Genomic DNA, 13,646 nt, shown 5'->3' with positions numbered 1-13,646 from the left:
TTGTTTTCAAGTCAAAGTAAATTCATATCGCTGAGTGCATTTGTACAAATGCACGCTTCAAGAGGGGTTTTATTGAGGAAAGTTCTCGCAACAAATTCCAAGGGCTTCACTGTGACAATATTGGAGAGAAAAAGGACACGTAAAAATAACAACAACAACAATAACAACTTCTTGATGCAGTGCTGACCTGCCACAAGGTTACAAACTTCGATGGGAAGGTAGGTGTGTTCCTGTTCTTGTCCGACTTGCAGAAAAGGCAGATGAGGGTATCTACCCAAACACACGAACAAAGAAATAAAACGAAGATTAGATAAAGGAACGTACATATACCTTTGCAGATGGGAAGATAAGTGACACAAAGTTTAGTACGCTAGAATATTTATTAAAAAGTCTCGGTTGAGACCAAGTCGGGCAATTGTGAATTGTTCTTTGGAAGAGATACTTTAGACGCCCTAAACGAGAATTTAAAGCCATTCAAATTTTTGGCGTTGGTCATTTTAAAAGAGCACTTTAATTGTTTCGTTTCGCCTGTTTCCGTTTTTGCACACAGATGCAATTCTCAAACGACGACGTAGGAAGTATTTCGAAAACTATAAGTCAAAATACTAGAAAATGAAATAATAGTTGAACATTAAACCATAAAAAGCCATGAGTCACAATAATGGAATCTATAGTGAAGTAAAATAAGTGAAAATTACTTCTTTACTCACTGAAGCCTTCTCTTGTGTCGTTATTGAAAATATCTGGCCACCGTGATCTCACTGGGCTGATCTGTTTCCAACTGTTTTAGAGAGAACTTCAAAGTTTGAACCGGTAATTTTGTTATACTGTGACACGATATTTTGTATTCATTGATCCACAGTGTGTAATCTCTACCTTCAGACCTGGTAATGAAAAATCAATTTATATTATATATATATTTAAACCCCTGAAGAGTGAAGCGATTCACGAAACAGGCTTGTCGGGAAACGTAGTTGCGTCCTTTTTTCCTCTCATAATATTTATATATATATATATATATATATATATATATATATATATATATATATATATATAACTGCAGACAGTACTGTTTCGGCCTTCTGGGCCTCATCAGTGCAGTGCTGATGCTAGGATGGAGGTAAGGCTATATAGCCACCCCAAGTGATCTCACGCGTGTGGTATCATCTAAGCCATGCCAGAGTGCTCAAACTAGATAAACTAGTGAGCATGCATAATGCAAGCAGCAATGACTCATCCTAGTAGAGTGCTCAATTTGGACATGAAAGCAAAGCTTTGTATACCAAAGAGCTATATCTAACTGCAGACAGTACTGTTTCGGCCTTCTGGGCCTCATCAGTGCAGTGCTGATGCTAGGATGGAGGTAAGGCTATATAGCCACCCCAAGTGATCTCACGCGTGTGGTATCATCTAAGCCATGCCAGAGTGCTCAAACTAGATAAACTAGTGAGCATGCATGAGCATATATATATATATATAGGAAGTCTGCAAGTCGATTTTCGCGTGGAACAGTGCTCAATACGTTGAAGCAGAGCAGAATAAATATTATGAGAGGAAAAAAGGACGTAACTACATATATATATATATATACACGCACACACACACACTTGGAAATTACATTTACAAGACTATTAGTATGTCATGAAAATCTCTGTCCCACATGTGCAGGAGCATTCACACAAATATAAACCAATTTGAATCACCTAAGAAATAACATCATGAATTAAAACGTGTCTAGACATACTTGAAAATTTTTTTCTGGACAAGATGACATCTCAGTGTTCAGAGATTCTAACTAACAAAAAATAGCTAGCTGAACTACAAGTACATTTACCTTTAAAATTTGATGGAACCTATAATGTATAATCATATTTGGTGCATTTAAAAAAGCATTTCTTTATTGTGGCATAATAACAGTAAAAAACAACAAGAAAACAACCATAACAACAACCAAAACAAAATTTGCTAAAAATCTGTGAATATCAACCATGTAGATAAGTTATGTTTTCAAATTATTTTCAATAATATTAATTAACAAAACAAAAATAGCGTAAGATAACACTGTCAATCTCTTCTTCAACTATTTCTCCCAACCGACACATATCCATCACCCATTCATATGCACACTATAACTTGCTCCATACCTTTTATCTCTTGGGTGAATTTCAGTCTTTTTGCATCAAACAATGGTTTCGTCTTTTGAAGATCTTGTTCTTGTCTGTGAAGGACTTCACACATGAACTCTCCAACTGGCTGGAATTTATAGAATGCTGTGGCTGAAACTGTGATCAAGTAATTTCTTGGTAACATTGCCAGAGTTTTAGTTATCTAGTATCTAGCTATATCGATAAATAAAGACCTCAGACAAAATAATCTTTAGGTACATTGACTACTGTTAGTGTAGGCTATACTGTTTACGTTACCCTTTAACCCTTTGATTCCTTAGAGTGACCAGCATCTAATTTCTCCTTACAATATCACCCCTGAATCACACATTGCTATCACAAGAAAAAAGGAAATGATCACCACCTAAAGAAGTTCTTGATTGTTAAACAAATTCTCCTTAGCCATCACCTTAAGAATTGTAGACAATACAGCAGAAATTATCAACAGAAAATTATAGACACATAATTTTCATGTCTTAACCTTCTGTGTATAATTTCCTCAAATTATTCTCCCTTGATTTCAAGATATAGTACTACATCAGCAGTATGTATACAATATATTTTAACAAATATTTTTCTAAAGTTAAGTAGTCATTTTTACACTAACCATAAATGTTAAGCATTCTTCCCCTGCGATGGTCGGACACTCATGAAAACCACACCAAAATTCATGTCCACTCTCCAGGGGTTGGCGATGACCTTCTGGAGGAGGGAAGAAAGATCTTCCAACAGGTATATACTTCATAGATGGCAAATGTCTCAGCACCATGCACATCAAGAGACTGGATGGTCTCAAAAGGGATTTGATTGTGTTTACCTTCTAATGCTTGCTCCAGTGAAAATAAGCTGACTTGTGCCACCAAGTTAACAGTCACCTTAATCAAAATCAAAACATATTGTAGCTTGGTAGAATAGAAGGGAACTGTTCTTTTACTACAGCTTTAAATCCTCTCCTGCAAGTGCACTGTGACAAAATACTGTTGGAAGTATGCAGGCATGCACATGAACTAATCGGGCCAACGAGTGCACTACTAATGGTCTAATAATAATAATATATGCATTTGGGGTTGTCAGTTATTTGTGGCTTTTAAATGAGTAACTGCTCAGTCTATGTTGGAGTATGAAATTACAGTCTGTGTAAGTTTTTAAACCTAAACTCATTGTTACATATTGTACCTCTGAGAATTCTGTAAACAAACTTACTTGGCAACAATATCTCTGATTAATCTTTTCCTTTATTCTCACTTACCTGTTAAATTAAATGCCTGACAATGTAATGATTTTTTAAAAAGAAACAACTTGTTGGTCACTTCTGGGAGAAAAAGAGTTCAACCAGATCGACATTTCACTCTATTAGATAGCTGAAACCTACACAAAAAGAGGAGTACCAGAGAATTGGGTGCTGAATGCCAGTATAACCTGTAAAAGACTCTGTTATTTCTTAATAACTATACTAACTAATTGTTTGATAAATAAATTTTGATCATGCACTCTTAGTGGGAGAAATGGTTATAAAAAAGTGCAATTTGTAATAGTGTTGTAAAGTTGTGATTATGATGTAAAATAAGTTAAAAGGAATTGTTGCAGAGCAAAATTTTGAACTTACTCTCATTTGAATTCCAAGACCAGACTCTTTACTTACCTTAAATACCTTGTCTTTACTATTCTCAGTTGGAAGTGTTACTTCAAAATCAACCTGAAATTTTCAGTATTTTGAATTAAAACAGTTGAGGCAGAGCAATGTTCCCTAAATTCATAATTTTAATGATAAAAATAGTAATACTTCTGAAGGATTTCTATAGGGTTAGCTTTACAATGCTTTGCGGAGGACTTTGGCCAGACTGATCAAGCCGTTAATAATTTTTTGAAGGAAATCTTTGCAGATGCCCCTAATTTCCAAACAAAGGCCAGACCATAACAACAGGGGTTAGGTTTCCAACTTCAAATAAGTGCAGGGGCTCTCGATCTTTAAAGAACCACTTCACTTATTGCAATTATTATAATATTCCATGCTAACCAGCGTAAATAAGTTACAGGTGGCAGAGATGGAGATGGGGCCTATAGTTTATTTTCCTTAGAGTTTTCATATTTCAAGAATTAAAGCTTTTCCACTCTCACTAATACTCCAAAGTATCTCCATCGAACATGTACTGTACGTATTTGTGGGAGCATTAGACGACTTGATAAAAGATCCACCGATAAGTTTAGCTGTAAACGTAAACGTAAATGTAAGTTGCAACAAGAAAAAAAAATCCAAAAATACATACAAAATGTTACTGCCAATTTCACAAAATAAAACCAAAGAAACCTGAGTTATTCGATGCCATTTCTAATCTCACATAAGTTTCTCCAGAGGAATGTCTTGAACTTTTGCCTCTCGCCTCCAGGCTCGTGTGCTCATGGCAAACCCCGCAAAATAATTTAGGTTAGTCTGTTGTTTATCTGTTTTATTTTCACCTCGCTGTCTGGTTGGTTGATCGGGACAATAGATTAAGGCGAGGTACCGCTGTGGGGATGGGGTAAGTATTTCAATTTTCTTTCTACTATGAGTGGTACATTAATCTACCGTACCACTCGTGGTAGAGAGAAAATTAACCTCGTACTCAAGTCTTCGGCGTCTTTGTCCAGTTTGGTCATCAAGATCATGGCCAGAGATTAGCGAACTTAGAATTACAGGTAGAAAACGCGCGTTTTCAGCGAAATGCACGTGGAGTTTGGTATTGAGGCATGTCCCAGAGTCCAATGATCTTAGATAGTAAACTATGGCTGAGAAAAATACCGATGGGGAGGATTTTAGGGGCGCAAACCAACTCCGCGTGGACAATGGTCGAAATCGAAGTGTCAAGCCTTGTCTTCATCTTATAACAAGAATAACAATGAAAATGATGGCAAAACAAGCTTGAAACGGTAGAGATCGCCAGAAACTACAGCGGACACACAAGATGTTGGTAAGTTCTATTGATTTTACGTGTAGAATGTTCATATTTCGAAATATTTAACGTTGTAAATCGACCTTATTTCGTTCTCGATACCATTCCTTATAACTTGTTTAAATTCTCAACGGTTTCTCTCATAACGTAACATCGAGTCAGACAACGCATCACGCTTTCACGAGTTAATCGTTTGTTTTTTCTCGAGACGTGAGCTTGGTCCGCTTGTGTCAAAACTTTTCTGAAAACTTCACCAAAGAAACTGCTTCGTGACGACTATCAGAAGATCATACGTTCGAAACGAAAGACATGGCAATCTCGAGTCCAGAGTGAAGATTTTCGAGTGTCCTGTTGTGTCTCACAGAAAAATCTATGTTACAAATACATCCCAGGAACACTAGAATGCTTCAATATTGAGCCGGGGACTGAAGTCGTGAAGAATTTGTTCCAACGACAACATGGATGGGAAAAGTCACATGCACAAATATAGATAGTCAATTGAAGATTTAAAACAACGAAGATCGTAATTAAACAAACAAAAAATTTCAGACGCAGCTAGGAAAGGGGCCAAAGAGGGAAGAACGTATGAAAGTAACGTTGGACTAAACTTGAATTTGTCTGAGACATCGGGAGAAGTCAACATAACATTGTTAAATACTGAACTTTGTGCTGTTCACTTTAAAAGGCAGAACAAGAAAAATATACAAATGTAATACCAAAATTCACGCAGCAACCATCTATCAGAGAGTAAAGTTCGATGATCATAAATTCTACAATTTTCTTTTATTTGACACAGAAACAAATTAGACTGGGAGAAACTGCAGAATACCCTGCCACTCATTTACATGTCATTGAATAAGTCAGAATAACATTTAGTTCATAAATGCTCATGATGTTCTCATCAAGAGCAAACACTCCACCTTGGAAAACGGTGGAGGTCAGTATTCAAAGGCAAACCAAAGCTTGTTATACAAGCACCTCTTTCCAGAAAGCTTTGATGCTCATGATGCACTGGGTGATATTATAACCCTCTGTAGAATCTTTTTCTCTTATAAACTTGTCTTGTCTGTTGAATGGTTAGTAAACAAAAGTTCGTTGATGTCTGTTGAGGATGCTGTTGAGGATATAAACTATCTTGACAGTTGCTATCACTGACTAGCAAACTTTACAATTGTAGTGGTTGGAAAGTCTTTGGATGCTTAGATACTGAACTTGGCAAAATTCTATTCTATTACGTATTGTTTTGTGACAAAGAAAATAGGGATATTTGGAGTGAGATTTATTTCTTTTTCTTCAGTAAAATTTCAAGATTTACTGGGCCATGAAACATGTTTGTGTCTTTACTAGTGCCTGTTAATAAAAAATTCATAGGGCCAAATTTGAGATGGAGGAAGAAAACACAAAAGAGCAAAAAGCAAGAAAACTATGTTGGTAACCCCTATTTTTTTGGCTTTTAATTGATCAGCAGGACAATTTTCACAAATTGTGAAATTTTTGGGAGATTTCACTATAGAAAATTGAAAAAAATCAAAGGCAAAGCCAAATTATTGCTGGCGAACACCTCCCTTCATGGAGCCTTAGCTTAGTGACGAAAAATCATTTTCTCTGTATTTACTACAGCAAGCTATATTCCTATCCTTGCTCCTCACCTTTTGATGGCTTTTAATGAGCTAGAAAAGCAAAAATGTTAAAATGTTCAACATTAAGCAAAAATTCTATGGAGCCTCCTTTAAGCATACAGACTAGAAGGCCTCATGAAATGAAGTCTTTCAATTTGTCCTGGCATTTTACAGCAGGGTAAAGCTACCTGTTCCTGTGAGTTTCCCATCAAAAGCGTTTTGTAATGTGATTTAGTCACCCCCTCATTGATGGGTTATCCTTTGCAAAGGAGATTGTATGAGAGGTGATAAAAGGCCAGTGCTGAAAAGTTCAGCTTTAGAAACTTGTTACACTGGCCAATTCACATTATCAACTCAGTTGATAAAACCAGATTATCTTCATTTGAAAAAAGAAATTTGGACTGCAACACATGAGTAAACATTGTATAAGAGAAGTATAAATACATGACTTTATTAGAAATGCTTAATTGTTAATTAAGCAATTGGTAATTGTTAACAACTAAATCTATCTTCAAACAAGGGTGGCCATGGATAAAAAAAAATGGGAAAATATTCATGTTTATACCAGCATGTTTATGGTACGTCACTTAGTCATCAAATATATTTCAGCCAACACCAGACTGCTTTCAACATTTTACTCCTCAAATCTCCTGTTGGTGTTAAGGAATTGTTTTTCCTTTTTTTGAGTGACTTACAGGCTGAGCTTGATGTTAAACTCCCAGGTTGAGATGGAGGAAGAGACAGGGTTTTCAAGGTTAGCATTTGCTTTGATATACGTCACATACAAGACATAGTGTACAATAATTAAATAATAATGATAATAATTATAACACCTTGGTGATGGTCACATTTTGAATGCAATCACTCTTTTGCATTGAATAGATGATAAACAATCAGTTTAGAAATAAACTTTAGGTACAGGGTAGTCTGCAAATTTTAACTGTTACTCAAGATGTCATGCTATCTGCAGATCTTTATAAAGATATAATTGAGACAGTTTTTGTTGCATTTGCACTGGAAGGATCACTACTGAAAATGCATCATTTGTACAGTAGATGTACTCATACTAATGGATAAAAATATTTTAATGCTTATTCTTATTTTCCCACTAGGTTAAAATTCAGTTTGCTGAGCTTTCTAGTCTTTAGGAACTTAACAACTTTTTGAGTGGAAAACAAAATGGCAAAATACCTCAGAATGCAGTACAGGCATTGGACATTGTGGTGCAACAGATGTCATCAATATATTACACCCCTATTGGAAGATCATTCTTTGCATTTGATGGTCAAGGAAGACCCCTGGGGGAGGGATGTGAGGTGAAATTGGTTTTTATTCAAGTATTTAGCTTTCCGAGTAGAAGGCCATGCTGGTAAACATTGATGGTGAGTTGCTGCAGTTTGTAAAATCTCATATAATTTTTATGTTCTTACCATTGCTTTGAAAAAATTTGACGAATATATGAAATTTTGTCTACTCAGTAATGTCCAAGTCTCACAAAATTCATTTTCAAGAGTATACTGTAATTCTGAAAATGAGCTACTGTTTCCTTTTGAAATTGAGCTTCCCAATGTTCCTGATCATGAACCCATTAACCCTTTACAGTCCCTATCATCAGTATGTATCTTCTCCATACTATTTTCTAAACATTTCCTGCCGAGCTGACAAAGAGAATTTGGTAAACAATCAAGAGCTTTTTTAGTTGGTGATCATTTCCTTTATTTCTGTGACCTTAATGTTTGTCATTCAGGGGGTGATGCTTTAAAGAGAGATTAGATGCTAGTCACTGTTAGTTGTCAAATGGTTAAAGAACTGTCCAATGTTTACATAATATTCTCAGTAAGTTTCTGTACCTTTAGTCTCTGCAAAAGAATTTTACAAGGATCAAACTGTTGTTCCTGATTTCTTGTGTGACATGTTACATGTAAAACCCTATAATCTTGAAGACAGCAGATTTGAACCTGACAGACAGAAGCTTGAGAATTAGCCATACACGGTGAGTTGCTATGTTCTCTGTCCTCTAACCATTATTATTATAAATATTTGTGTACAGGTCTGTTCATTGTGGTGGTTTGTGAATTGTGGAGGGTTTACACTAAGCTGAATAGTGGAAAATCCAGGCCTGCAACTGATCATGGCTATTCTGCCCGAGAGAGACAAACAAATCTATCCAGAGATAAAACGTGTCGGGGACAACTTCATTGGAATTCCAACGCAGTGTGTTCAGTCAAAACACGTACACCGTACCAACCCCCAGGTTTGCGCCAACATCCTCCAAACTTGGTGGAATTAATCATGTTATAGATCCAGGTAAAAAGTCGCCTGTTTTCGAGAATCTGTTATTATCTTTGGCACTGACCTCACCCACCCCTCCCTGAATGAAAATGGAATTCCTTCCGTTGCTGCTGTTGCAGCAAGTATGGACGCTAATGCCACTAAGTACTGTGCACGAGTGCGAGCACAGAACCACAGGGATGGTAAAGGTGCGCAAGAAATTATTAATGACTCAGCGGAAATGGTGAAAGAGCTTTTAATTGAGTTTTACAGAGCCAATCGGAAGCTTAAGCCTACCAAGATCATCTTCTACCGGGACGGAGTCAGTGAGGGTCAGTTTGACCAAGTTCTTGCTCATGAGGTGCGGGCTGTACAACAGGCCTGTATTATGCTTGAAAAAGATTATCGCCCGAGAATCACTTTTGTTGTGGTTCAGAAGCACCATCATACGAGATTGTTTTGTGAAAACCAACGAGATAAAGTTGGTAAAGCAAGGAATGTTCCTCCTGGTACAACAGTGGACAGCGGTATCACACATCCGTATGTATTCGACTTTTATTTGTGCAGTCATTATGGAATCCAGGTACACCAGCTTTAACATGACATTTCGAGTTTTTACTCCGAGAATGGTGATTGGGAGCTTGATTATTCTTTGTCAATCAAACCCTCACCTTTCCTTGGTTACAATGTAGCTGTGCTATCTACAATTACCTACCAACTGCTCAAATAACTACGGCACTTTTTTTGTCTCTTTGTTTCTAGTTTTCTACTCATCTTTAAACGTGTGAAAGAGCGCCATCCTCTCCACACATTTCATAAATATAAGTACAACTCTGACATGAATCACGAGAGGTTTGCTTAAGTGGTGGACTAGTATAGGATGATTTGCATACGGGTTGTCAAATTCAAAAAGTCTCGAAGGCATTCAGGTTTCCGAATAATCTCGTTCCAAAGTCTCTAACGGAAAATTTTTTATCCATATGGATGGCATTATTATTCCTTCTGTGACCTTATCGAAAAAAAGAGGAAAAATTGTTTACATATATTTCTCTTCCACGAACTAAAAATTTTAAGACATGGCTTTAGGACAGCAGTGTAAACTTTCTGCAACAACAACCTACCCAGTAACCTAAGTCAGAAAAAATCACAATTTAGTTGATTCAAGCTATTACTTGGTTTTTATTTTGAAGTTAGTGAAACACCAATTTTGTGATCAGGTTGAGCTCGTATCGATTTTAGATTATTTGTTTTTTTTAAGGACTTTTAAAGGCATGCATGGGACGTAGTTCCCTCAGTTAAAACAGTCATTTATTTCTTTTTTTCTCAATGAAGTTTACTGTGATTTTACCCCGTCTTATAGGGAACAAGCCGACCTACACACTATCACGTGTTGTATGACGATAACTCATTCACAGCAGACGGCCTTCAGCAGCTCACATACCAGCTATGTCACGTGTACGCACGGTGCACACGCAGTGTTTCTATGCCAGCCCCCGCCTATTATGCCCATTTGGTGGCTTTCAGAGCCAGACACCACGTGACCGGAAATGGAAGGTTAGTGTTCACAGACTTGATGACCCTTGTATTTTTATTGAAATTTGTGTTCAAGTTATTACTTTGTCTCTCTGTCTTACTTTGGACTTTCAGTTACTTAAAGAACGTTTGTAACTTTTTAGCACCGCTAGTCCTTACTAAACATGATTCCTTTAGCACCGCTAGTCCTTACTAAACATGATTCCTTTAGCACCACTAGTCCTTACTAAACATGATTCCTTTAGCACCACTAGTCCTTACTAAACATGATTCCTTTAGCACTGCTAGTCCTTACTAAACATGATTCCTTTAGCACCGCTAGTCCTTACTAAACATGATTCCTTTAGCACCACTAGTCCTTACTAAACATGATTCCTTTAGCACCGCTAGTCCTTACTAAACATGATTCCTTTAGCACCGCTAGTCCTTACTAAACATGATTCCTTTAGCACCGCTAGTCCTTACTAAACATGATTCCCTTAGCACCGCTAGTCCTTACTAAACATGATTCCTTTAGCACCGCTAGTCCTTACTAAACATGATTCCTTTAGCACCGCTAGTCCTTACTAAACATGATTCCTTTAGCACTGCTAGTCCTTACTAAACATGATTCCTTTAGCACCGCTAGTCCTTACTAAACATGATTCCCTTAGCACCGCTAGTCCTTACTAAACATGATTCCTTTAGCACCGCTAGTCCTTACTAAACATGATTCCTTTAGCACCGCTAGTCCTTACTAAACATGATTCCTTTAGCACTGCTAGTCCTTACTAAACATGATTCCTTTAGCACCGCTAGTCCTTACTAAACATGATTCCTTTAGCACCACTAGTCCTTACTAAACATGATTCCTTTAGCACCACTAGTCCTTACTAAACATGATTCCTTTAGCACCGCTAGTCCTTACTAAACATGATTCCTTTAGCACCGCTAGTCCTTACTAAACATGATTCCTTTAGCACCGCTAGTCCTTACTAAACATGATTCCTTTAGCACTGCTAGTCCTTACTAAACATGATTCCTTTAGCACCGCTAGTCCTTACTAAACATGATTCCTTTAGCACCGCTAGTCCTTACTAAACATGATTCCTTTAGCACCGCTAGTCCTTACTAAACATGATTCCTTTAGCACCGCTAGTCCTTACTAAACATGATTCCTTTAGCACCGCTAGTCCTTACTAAACATGATTCCTTTAGCACCGCTAATCCTTACTAAACATGATTCCTTTAGCACCACTAGTCCTTACTAAACATGATTCCTTTAGCACCGCTAGTCCTTACTAAACATGATTCCTTTAGCACCACTAGTCCTTACTAAACATGATTCCTTTAGCACCGCTAGTCCTTACTAAACATGATTCCTTTAGCACCACTAGTCCTTACTAAACATGATTCCTTTAGCACCGCTAGTCCTTACTAAACATGATTCCTTTAGCACTGCTAGTCCTTACTAAACATGATTCCTTTAGCACCGCTAGTCCTTACTAAACATGATTCCTTTAGCACCGCTAGTCCTTACTAAACATGATTCCTTTAGCACCGCTAGTCCTTACTAAACATGATTCCTTTAGCACCGCTAGTCCTTACTAAACATGATTCCTTTAGCACTGCTAGTCCTTACTAAACATGATTCCTTTAGCACCGCTAGTCCTTACTAAACATGATTCCTTTAGCACCGCTAGTCCTTACTAAACATGATTCCTTTAGCACCGCTAGTCCTTACTAAACATGATTCCTTTAGCACCGCTAGTCCTTACTAAACATGATTCCTTTAGCACCGCTAGTCCTTACTAAACATGATTCCTTTAGCACCGCTAGTCCTTACTAAACATGATTCCTTTAGCACCGCTAGTCCTTACTAAACATGATTCCTCTTCCGAGCCAGTTTACTTGTAAAGTTTTATTAAAAGTAGAATCTTCTTGTTTCAGTATCGACCTGGTGAAATCTGCAAAAGCCATCGAAGTCAACGCGAAGATGAAAGGAGCCATGTACTTTACTTAGCTGTTCAGCGGGAGTGTGATGTGCACATGCGCAATTTAACGTATTGGCAATGACGAACACAACGAAAGATGGAAACTGTTTGGTTGTGTTATAATTGTTGTAAATTAGTACTGTATCTCCCAGGAATGATCAAAGTTCCACTTCTCCTTACGATTCATATATGTTGTCTTACAAACAGTTTAGGAGATTAGACATGCTTATCAGCCAGAGCGTTTTCTGATATAACACCATATTATCCAGTCTCAATCAGAAGGAATTGTATGTCCGTCAGAAGAGAGAATTACCGCTTGGATCTGGGAATTAAATGGTCCAGCCAGAATTAGCAAACAAGACGACTTTTGCTAGGAAGACATTATTTAAATAACTGCTCGTGTTCTCCTCATTTTGTTAAAAATAAAAAAGGGTTGGGCTGCTTAGAGGTATCACGCTTGATTTGAGCAAAATTATATTGAAAAAATGAGGTAAACTAGATTCAGTTCAATTGTTAATATTATCAAAACAGTTTGTATAAGAAAAATGTAAATAGAAGAGACATTGCCTCCTCACAAATGTTACAGGTTGTGGTAAAAAAGACTAAATGTATTAAAATGGTTGTTTAACATGGTTTGATACTACTCTGGTTTTAAGATTTAACGAATGTAACGGAGAAGTTACAATTCATAGACCCAACGTTTCGACACTCCTGTCTAGTGGCTTCATCAGGGGTGATCAAACGCTACAACAAGAGGTCCTTTTATACGCTCTCTAATTAGCTGCCCTTTTTTCTGACGAGGTGTAAATAGGCGTCAGGAAGTAAGTAAATAGCGTCGGTTCGTTGTTCTTTCGTGACAGGATCCTTGGGTTGGCAAAAATATGCCCCAAAGTCTGAAAAGGTTTTTGAGCAACTTTAACGTTGTGGCCATTCAAAATTCTCTTGATGGGTTCCGTAACACCCTGAATGTAGGGAATAACAGCAAAACCAGTCGCTGGTTCCCTCTCATCAGTAGTGCTACTAGTTGTAACTGGTTTTCGGCAGTTACGGAGCGAGAAAAGTTTCCCATTTCTGCCCGCAGTTTGTGGCTTTCTTGATTTGTGTACTGTTCGTAGGTTAAGTTCTTTTGTTTTGCAGTTCTAACTAAAGTCAACT

At 37.3% G+C, this 13,646-nt stretch overlaps 1 protein-coding gene and 2 pseudogenes across 3 annotated transcripts in view; 1 reads left to right on the top strand and 2 right to left on the bottom strand.

The window, feature by feature from the left end:
• LOC149053705 (protein argonaute-2-like) overlaps window positions 1-341 on the bottom strand; it is an 82,362-nt pseudogene extending 82,021 nt beyond the window's left edge. The window contains exon 1 of the transcript XR_016188093.1: window positions 188-341. The product of XR_016188093.1 is annotated as a protein argonaute-2-like (transcript). The remainder of the gene's footprint in view (window positions 1-187) is intronic.
• A 369-nt stretch (window positions 342-710) lies between these two features.
• Window positions 711-3,011, bottom strand: LOC149053704 (protein argonaute-4-like). The gene is made up of 3 exons (XM_089211598.1): window positions 2,773-3,011; window positions 2,145-2,282; window positions 711-884 (listed from the first exon to the last, which is right to left on the bottom strand). The coding sequence occupies exons 1-3, from the start codon at window positions 2,786-2,788 to the stop codon at window positions 823-825; spliced, it is 216 nt and encodes a 71-aa protein (XP_089067724.1). The 5' UTR covers window positions 2,789-3,011; the 3' UTR covers window positions 711-822.
• A 5,066-nt stretch (window positions 3,012-8,077) lies between these two features.
• Window positions 8,078-13,122, top strand: LOC149053703 (protein argonaute-2-like; annotated as a pseudogene). Its single transcript, XR_016180040.1, has 4 exons — window positions 8,078-8,096; window positions 8,820-9,568; window positions 10,346-10,539; window positions 12,448-13,122. The product of XR_016180040.1 is annotated as a protein argonaute-2-like (transcript).
• The last annotated feature ends 524 nt before the right edge of the window (window positions 13,123-13,646 follow it).

The sequence above is a fragment of the Pocillopora damicornis genome, chromosome 1 (assembly GCF_964200805.1).
Source record: "Pocillopora damicornis chromosome 1, jaPocDami1.2, whole genome shotgun sequence".
In the NCBI taxonomy this organism is placed as follows: Eukaryota; Metazoa; Cnidaria; class Anthozoa; order Scleractinia; family Pocilloporidae; genus Pocillopora; species Pocillopora damicornis.
Note: the sequence above shows the minus strand (reverse complement) of the source record. Positions and strands in the feature narration are given on the sequence as shown.